Here is a 9,760-nt window from a genome sequence, read left to right as displayed (position 1 = left end):
TCAACATAAAATAAAGAAAATTGTGGCCAGATAGATGGCAGAGAGGTTAAGGTACTTGCTTTGGATGTGGGTGAGCCCGGTTAGAATTCCTGGCACCACACATGGGTTCCCTGAGCACCATCAGGAGTAAACTCCTGAGCAAAGAGCTAAGAGTAAGGCTTGAGCCAAAGCATACAGCCAAACACACACACACACACACACACACACACACACACACACACACACACACACACAGAGTAAGACACCACCACCAACATAATCAAGAGGAAGCCATAGTAGCATTAACGGTTAGTAGCAGCGAAACTGAAGGCAGACCAAGCCCCTTTCTCTTCTTATTCTAGTATGACAGGAGTGGTTTTTTTTCCCTTTGTGAGGGAGGCTCAGAGAGGTGCTGAGAGAATCTGGGGGCGCTAATGACAATTTTCAGATGACTGGGATGGTGGCTGAGAGTCACGGCCAGAGGATGTAGGGCTGCTTATGAGCTGTGATGCCGGGGCACACGGAGGCCACCCCAGCGCTTGGGGGCCGTGTGGGTCTAGGAATCAAATTGGGGTCAGCTGCATGCAAAGCATGTGCCTTAATCCCTATAATGTTTCCCTGACCCTGAGGTGGTTTTTCCCTTTCGAGAAAATTTAACGTACAAGTTTCTTCTATCCTTTGTCCATTGCTTAAGTTAACCAATACTTCTCATTCTTTCAGCTCCTCTGCCTTTGCGCTTTGTGTTTTTGTCCCAAACCAGCTGCACGAGAAATCAACAGTTATGCTCTCTTTTGTGCCAGAACTGAGAGCATAACTGTTCTCAACTTATATTCCATGATCTCATCTGCGTGTGAGTCAGATCACATCTTTTTCCTAGCAGAAAGGAAGTTGGGCTCAGAGATGTGAGGGAGCTGCAGGGCAGAGTACTGGCTGGAATCAAATGTTGAGATCCACATTCTTTCAGCGACGGCTGCAGAGGATGAAAATAAAAACAGCCTAAGCATTGATTATTTAAGAATACTCAAACTTATCAAGAAATGACAGAGCTGGAGCAATAGCACAGCGGGTAGGGCGTTTGCCTTGCATGCGGCCGACCCGGGTTCAATTCCCAGCATCCCATATGGTCCCCTGAGCACCGCCAGGGGTAATTCCTGAGTGCAGAGCCAGGAATGACCCCTGTGCATTGCTGGGTGTGACCCAAAAAGAAAAAAAAAAGAAATGACAGAGCTAACTATCCAAACCACGCAGTCAACAACACTGAAATCATGAGATAACTTTAACAACCAAACTTAGTAAGGTGCCTGTCAAGAGGGCAGACTGGGGGTGGGAGGGGAGGAGAGGGAACCAAAAACACTGGTGGGATTGATGCTGAAACGTATGTCTAAAATCCAACTATGAATAATTTTATGTCACAGTGCTTTAATTGAAAGCATTTTATTGATTTAATTTGGGCTGGAGTGATAGCACAGGTAAGGTAGGGCATTTGCCTTGCACACAGCCAACCGGGCTGACCTGGGTTCGATTCCTCCGCCCCTCTTGGAGAGCCCGGCAAGCTACCAAGAGTATCTCGCACGGCAAAGCCTGGCAAGCTCCCCATAACACATTCGATATGCCAAACACAGTAACAACAAGTCTCACAATGGAGACGTTACTGGGCCCGCTCAAGCAAATCCATGAACAACAGGAGGACAGTGACGGTGACAGTGACAGTTTAGGGGTCACACTCAGTTATGCTCAGGGCTTAACTTCTGGTTCTATGCACTGGGATCACTCCTGGTAGAGCTTGGAGAAACCACAATTTGTGGTGCTGGGAATCTAACCAGGCTGGGTTGCAGGCAAGGCAAATGCCTGAATGTCATTATCTCTCTGGTCCTTGACAACTTACTTTGATGACCTTGCTTTAAAATAAGAGTATAGTGGGTAAGATGTTTGCCTCACATGTGGCTGACCTGAGTTCTATCCCCAGCATCTCATTTCAACCCCTGAGCTGTGCCAGAGTGAGCCCTAAGATTGCCAGTGGGACCCAAAAAACAACCAAAAAGACCCCAAATCAGAAAATGAAACAAAGATAAGCATTGCATCTACTTCTGTGATCTTTTTGTATCTTCCCAAAATTTGAGTTTTTGCTTTCTAATATCAAGGACTAGAGCTGCTACCGACTGGATTCCACAGGACATCAAAAGAATGCATGGCCACCCACCTGCGAGATGGTCAGGCTTCTTCATCAAGACCCTGAGTAAACGGTTTGAGGCTCTTCGTGTTCCTGGAGTGAGCAGACACCATTGGGCTATAATAGCACGTGACAGGGACGAACGGAGATATTATTGGCGCCCGCTCAAGCAACTCAATGAGTAACAGGATGTCAAGTGATCAAGTGAAATGATCAACATGTAGGAAAACGGGGAGACCACAACGTCTGGGAGAGCCACTGGACTCAGAAAACAAGGGAGGAAAGGCAAGGAGGCAGGACATGGCATCCTACAGTGCTATGCGGTCTCATGACAGTTGGACAGAAGCCGAGGGGGAGCCCAAATCCATGATGAAATAGAACCTTTTGTTTGGGGATCACACCTGGCCGTGCGTGGGGGTCGCTCCTGGGGGTGCCAGCAGGCAGGCTGTCCAGCGGTCAGACCCAGGGCTCTCACACCATGCAAAGTGTGTGCACCAGCCCTCTGAGCTGTCTCTCAGGTCCTAAAATTAAACTTTGTTTCTGTTTGGGGACCACATGTGTCTGTGCTCAGGGTTTAGTTCTGGCTCTGTACTCAAGGATCACTCCTGAAGGGGGTTGGGGAAATATATGGGATGCCGGGGATCAAACCCAGGTTGGCTGTATGCAAGGCAAACAGCGACCCTGCTGAGCTATCTCTCCAGCCCTGGGATAAAACTTAAACCATACCCTAATATTACTACTGAGGTTCATTTTAGAACTAAGTCAAAAGGCACTCGAATATAAGTGCTATGGATTATTGGATTATTTCCTAGTAATTACATTTTTTTGGGGAATAGCAACATAACCATGTAGTTCAGATTTAAAAATACATTATTTTTATATGTAACTACACGTCACATGTATATTACACCTCTAATTTATATCTGAGTATATAGTGAAATTTCTTTTATACTTGTTCCTCAACTACCATGGCCTTTCCTTATATACCTCAATATCCTCTATTTCTTATTTATCCTTCTAGCTAATTTATGGACACACTAAATTTTTGAAATTTAATATTTCAAAACAATTTTGAGGCACTCCTGGTGGCTGGAGCGATAGCACAGCGGGTAGGGCGTTTGCCTTACACGCGGCCAACATGGCCGACCCGAGTTCGATTCCTCCGCCCCTCTCGGAGAGCCCGGCAAGCTACCGAGAGTATTCGATATGCCAAACACAGTAACAACAAAGTCTCCACTGGAGACGTTACTGGGCCCGCTCGAGCAAATCGACGATCAACGGGAGGGCCTTTACCTTTACCTTTTACCTGGTGGTGATGCTCTAGGTTCGCTCCTGGCTCTGCACTTATAAAGGACTCCTGGCCATGTCTGAGGGACCATATGGGATGCCAGAGATCAAACTCGAGTCAGCCACATGCAAGAAAATGCCTTACCTGCTGTACTATCTCTCCAGCCCTATCCCAGCATTTATTAATATGTCTTCCCCACCCCTTCTCTGCACACCTAAATATACTGAAATAAAACAGGACATCCATTGTTTGGTAAACAAAATTTAATAAACCATGTAGTCAAGTATTAGGGGTAGACGACATTTTATTAGATACCGCTTTTTACAAAATTCAGCTATGCACAAAGTATACTTAAAACATGTCACAACTCATGTGCTACACAATTGAACTGGGAACAAAGAAACACAAAGCGTTTTCCTTTCTCCCCTGCAGACCTGGAGTCTTTAATTGAAAGCAAATGACTCGGCTGCCACAGGTCTGTACAAGTTGTAAAGGATACTGTGCTTTCATCCTACTCTGTAATTGTGTTATCTTAGCCTCAGAAACTCTCAAAGAATTTTAAATACAGAAGCCATGAGAGGAGCGCTGGGAAAGGAAGAGTAAAACTTTTCTCAGGAGGGTTACATCTGAAAACGCCTGTGGAGGGAAAAAGGTCGTACATTAGAATAGAAAAAAAGTGGATTTACTTTCTTGATGTTACGTGGAGGTCCGGTAGGTGAGTATGACAACAGTTTAATCAACGAATATCTTCAATAAAGCACTGTGGTATCAAAGATGAAACAAACCGAAATATATTAACGAAACTCCAAACACCCAACAACCTCTCTCAACAGTCTCATTCTGCCAAACAACCACAGGGCTGGTGCTCATTTAAAACTTTTTGAAAGGAACTTTATTTCATAGGGAGTACATAGGCAATTTATCTCACATAAGTTTTAATGAAGAAAAAAAAAAGCCAAATGGGAAACAGCACTAGAGAACTTAAGGCACATAACCTAATGCAGAGGCTGTTATTTTGAAGATATGAAAACATATTCTTCTTTGGAACAATATAGAAAATAAGTTATGACAACTGCTGTTTCAAAAATGATAATCATCTTTAGCACTAAACAAATTTATTATCTAAGGCAATCACACATGTAAAAACATTCATATAAAACACTAAAAATGTCTGAAATACGTTGAAATGTCTCTGGAATTATCAGACGCCTGGCTCAAGTGGTTTTCCTAACACCTAATGTGGGATGTCACAGGAGGTATAGCTAGCCAGTCCAATTTACTGCCTGAAGGTAACCAAATTAACCTGTTCTGGATACTTGGGACGGCGAATTTATTTAACTAAAAATCATGGGATAGGGGTGTAAACCTGGTTTTCAGTACAATGGACAATGCACAGTAAATTCTAGTAAGGCCAAAATTCTGTTGAGGTTTGCTGGTGTCTTGAGTGTAGTAACACAAAGGCAATCCACAGGAAGCCTTTAAGAGACGATCTTATCACCTGCCACCACATGAATGCAATCTCTTGTCTTTTCCACAAATAAATCTCAAGACACAAAAAGGCACACACAATCAACCCTCTCTTTTCATGTATGAGTTCTCACAGCGATTCTTTAAAAAAAAAAATCTATTGTCATATCCAGACAACAGAAAAAACAAACAAACAAACAAAAACACCTGGTTTGCATACTGACAGAAGTAGTGTAGCTGAACCGTTGTCTTTCCTGAGAGTCGAAAGGGTAGTTGACATAGAGATATAAACAAGTCATTTTCACTAAGAGAAAATGAATCAGTCCACAGAACATTTTCACCTTTTTTCAGTATCAAAGAATGAATGTTAACCACTGTCATGTGTGAAGCCCCTTGATCAAATTTAATTTACTCTAGAATCATAGACTGCAAGTTCAATCATGGCACCGTGAACACCCCAGTGGGCAAAATGAAAGCGAATACCCTCCCTGAGTATTTTCATCATTTTTTTTTTACCCGAGGAAAAAACAACAACTTGCATTTCAGTCATCTAGGAGTCAGCTTTCAGTCACTGAAGAACCCAGAGGCTATCATTTCATAGTTGCGCAGTCAAGTGGGTGGGAAGATTAGAGGAGAAAAGGAAAGTCTTGTGGTAAAATCCAGACTACTTTATAGTCCACTCACACAGAGAAAAAACTGGCAAAGGACTAAAGTTCATAAAAAGTAAAACTATTTTTTCTATTGATCCATAAAACATACCCTTGAATTCCCTGTCCTACTGAGGTATCACAGCTGGGATTTGCAAACTTATATCTACCTCAAATTTGTTTTCAAATTTTGCAAAACCAAATGTTTGATATAGATTCTGTCTACAAATCATTCTATTAGTCATTATGTACTCGCAAATATAAAAACACATTTTAGAAATGCACAAGTGAAAGAACTTCTGGAACTGAATTTAAAAATGGCAACTAAGTTTTACTTTATGTGCCTTTTCCTGATAATCACAAACTGATCAAATTTGGGGAGTTTGTATTTATGCATACATGACCATACTATATCTACATATATACATGTATATACATACATACTAACCTAAAGGCTTACATGAGTATTACTTATCACAGAAAATTTTCCAACTATGAAATGACTACATGAATATAATCAAATACAAACTTCACTGATATTTCCCTTTTGACAGAATTTTAAGAATTCTCCATCAATGTTAACATCAGTATTTATCAAAAACCAATAAAGGAAGATAGAGGAAATGAAAGTATCAGTTTCGGCTTCAAAAATAGTTACTTTAATTTCCTAGGACTCAAGCTACGTTCTTGGTAGTCAATTTAACCGATGTAGCTTTAAATTATGTTGAGAAAAAACTTAAACAATATTGGTATGACACTTATGTTTAAACAAATTCTATTTTATAGAATTTCATTTCAAATGATTACAATAAACACATCGATATTAAAAAACAAATGTATAATAAAATACAAGTAAAGAGTTAATGCTTTTACAATAAACAAAAGTACTAGAATACAGATTAGTTTGAGAAAGTCTTGTGATGTGTCTGGATGATCTCAGAAATACACTACGTAACACACATCATTTCTATAATATTACCTCAGCTCAGACTCATACTGTCCTCATACTCACTTATTGCAAAGGTTTTCTCCCTTACTGCAGAGATTTTTCTGTACTAAATAGGTTTCATTATCTACAAAAGGTATAAGAAAGTCGATATTTACTTTAAGAAAAAAGTAATCACTAAAGTACTTCTATCCTGACTGTAACTATAATCATCTTTTAACTAAAATGAGAAAAAATTTGTTTCCTAAATTGCTGACAAAGATCACAGAAGGTACATCTTTCAAATTATAATCTGAATAATAAAAACTAGGCTTTCTTTTGGAATTCAGAGTCCAACTAAGTGTTCGAGCTAATAAGCATTAAAGTTGATGCTTGATATTTCATTTGAAATCTGGATCATTCTAATATGAGAAAATACACAGGTAATTTATATCGACATTAGGGTTTCGGTGTAAATCACCTAGATTTCAAGAGAAATCTGTGACACCAAATCTCATATTTGTAACTTCTCACTTATACAATTATACATATACAATTATTATTATATATGTAATCACAGGAGCATGCAATTGTAATGTTAGACCATAGTGCCTGGGACACTGAAATACAACAGGCTCCTGGAAAACCCTTAAAATACTGTGAATTATTTCTGCCTATTCAGCAATAATAATAATTATTTAAGCAGTTGCTCCTGCAATTCCATACACCTTAACAAATAACCTTAATATTACTCTTTAAAAACTAGTTAGCCTTAAATTTGAAGTTGAAAAATCTAGACCAAGGTAATTTCCAGTACATGAACTTGAGAGCAAAGAGCTCTATCTATATAAGGGGTACAAATGAACGATTCATCTTAGATGCCTCGACTACCACTGTCAATCTTTTAAAGATAGCATATTTTACAAGCCAAATGGACCCACTGAGATAGGTGGTCCCCACTTTATCCTAGACAGGCAACTCAGGGGTAAAGACTCCCAGGACTTTCAGCCATTCTCAACAGGCTCACCAGGGAAAAGACCCTCATCCAAAGTACTGGACTACAGGGGTCAAACCTACAGTGCCAGGGAAAAAGACTGTCCCTGTTTTTATAGGATAAAGTTACAAAACAGATTTCGGTGACTTAAATCAGCCTAGAATTTTAGCGTCCATCTTAAGGACTTGTGTTTTTGTTATTTCTTCCCTACCACATCTCTCTCTGTCTCTCTTGAAATAAACCTCTTTCTCAAACCATGAGACAGAAATTTTAAGAACACAGCCTAGATGATTCAGTATATTATGATATGAAAACACTGTCATGACATTTTTATCAAGTACAGAAACAATCTTCAATAAAACGAATCAGTATGTTTTTTTTCCCTCCCTGGGGAAATGGTTTTAAAAACCACTGCTTTAAGAATTCATTATTAAGCATTCTAATATTCAAACTAAATGAAGCCCGATGTCACGTAATTAATTGTTCTATCACGAAATAAGGAATATACAGTCTTGCAGATAATCATACATGAAGAATGAAGAAATGAAGAAATCATTCATACAGTCCTAAAAGTAATGTAGGTTGACACTATTTCCTACCACACAAAAGTTTCTTACAAATATTTGCAAAAGGAAGCTCTGAACGCCCAAGCACAACCACTATTACTTTCAAACAAACAAAAGGATTTTTTTCCCCTTCAGTTATGGGAAATGCGTTATTACAGGTTGAAACATCAGTATTGGGGGGAGAAAGGCACCACAATGATTATCTTTACCCCCCCTTTTTTTACATGGCACAAAGGAGGAAATATGTCAGTTCCCATTGAGTTTTTGATTTTCGCTTTTTCTCAAACCTCTTGTATCTTGAATTGCTGTGGCTTCTTGGGTGAGGTATCCTTGGCTTCAGAGCTTAAAGCATTTCTCATTGTATCTATGAATAGTCACACAGCCATGGTAGGACACCGGTCGGGGCATCGCGGCGACGCCTGTGATGATACTTGTGGCAGGATCGTAACAGAGAATAGTGTCTGTGGCTTCCCCATTTTCCCGTCTTCCACCCAGGATGTATATTTTACCGTTACACACCGACATCCCGCAGTTTTCCTGTTTGACCAAATACATAAAAAAAAAAAAGTTAACCGTTGGAGGGAAGGAATTTGGTAGCAAATGGAAAAATAAGGTAAGACACAATTTAACACACTCAAAAAGGAAAAGACCCATGAAACAGCCTTCCTTCTGCTCAATTCCTACTCTGATTGTTAGATAACTTTATATAGGTGAAGGAAATGATTTTTGTTTTGCTTCCCTTTGTGGTGGAGGGGACTGAACTCAGGTCCTTGCACATGCACAGCATGTACTCAATGACTAAGCTACATATCTGATCTTATAATAGTATGTGTGTGTGTGTGTGTGTGTGTGTGTGTTAGGTTTTTGGGACATCCTCTAGCTCCACAATCAGCAATCATTCCTGGGGGTGACTGGGAGATCATAAAAAGTGCAGGGAACTGAACCTAGGTCAGTCTTGTGCAAGTCAAGTGCCTTACTCACTGTATCATCATTCCAGCCCCACTGAAATGTGTTTTAAGATATGTTATCAATGCAAAAAATGACAACAAAAATCTTAGTAAACTGAATCCAACAATATATCAAAAGGTTCATACATCATGATCTAGTGGAAATCATTCCAGAAATGCAAGGATGATTCGATATACACGAATTAGTAATGTAATTCAGCACATCAACAAAAGACAAAAATCATATGATTGCATCAACAGATGCAGAGAAAGTTTTTGATAAGACTCAACATCCATTCATCATCAGAAGGAATGCACCTTAAGGCAGTAGGGCAAATCCACAGCCAATGTCATATCTATTTTTATTCACTATTGTTTTGGAAGTTGTTGCCACAACAATCAGGCAAGGGAAAAAAAATCAAAGGCATGAGAATTAGAAAAGAAGAACTGTCACTATCTGCATATAACATGATTTTATATATATATGTATATATATATATATGTATAAGACCCTTAGGACTCCACTAAGAAAACTCTTAGAAGCAGTACACCAATGTGACAAGGCTATTAAATCAATACACAAAAGTCTGTTGCATTTCTATATGCAACCAATGAACTAGAAGAAAAATAAATAAAAAAAAAATCTTATTTAAAACAATGTCTAAAAATTCGTAGAAAATATGATGGAAGTATCTTGAAACATTGGTGGGAGGACTATCTCTGCAACGGTGAAATACCAACTTTAACAATATTATAAACTATGATATCTCAATAAAG

General features: G+C 39.4%; 1 protein-coding gene across 1 annotated transcript in view; it reads right to left on the bottom strand.

Annotated features, from left to right (window-relative positions):
- Positions 1 to 3,685: 3,685 nt before the first annotated feature.
- Positions 3,686 to 9,760, bottom strand: part of KLHL24 (kelch like family member 24) — a 45,799-nt gene continuing 39,724 nt past the window's right edge. The window contains exon 7 of the mRNA XM_056121429.1: positions 3,686 to 8,573. Within this exon, the coding sequence (XP_055977404.1) occupies positions 8,373 to 8,573 (201 nt within the window). The 3' untranslated portion in view covers positions 3,686 to 8,372. The remainder of the gene's footprint in view (positions 8,574 to 9,760) is intronic.

The sequence above is a fragment of the Sorex fumeus genome, unplaced genomic scaffold, assembly GCF_029834395.1.
Source record: "Sorex fumeus unplaced genomic scaffold, SorFum_2.1 ptg000044l, whole genome shotgun sequence".
NCBI classification, from domain to species: domain Eukaryota; kingdom Metazoa; phylum Chordata; class Mammalia; order Eulipotyphla; family Soricidae; genus Sorex; species Sorex fumeus.
The sequence above is the reverse complement of the archived record's forward strand: the minus strand, read 5'-3'. Positions and strand labels throughout refer to the sequence as shown.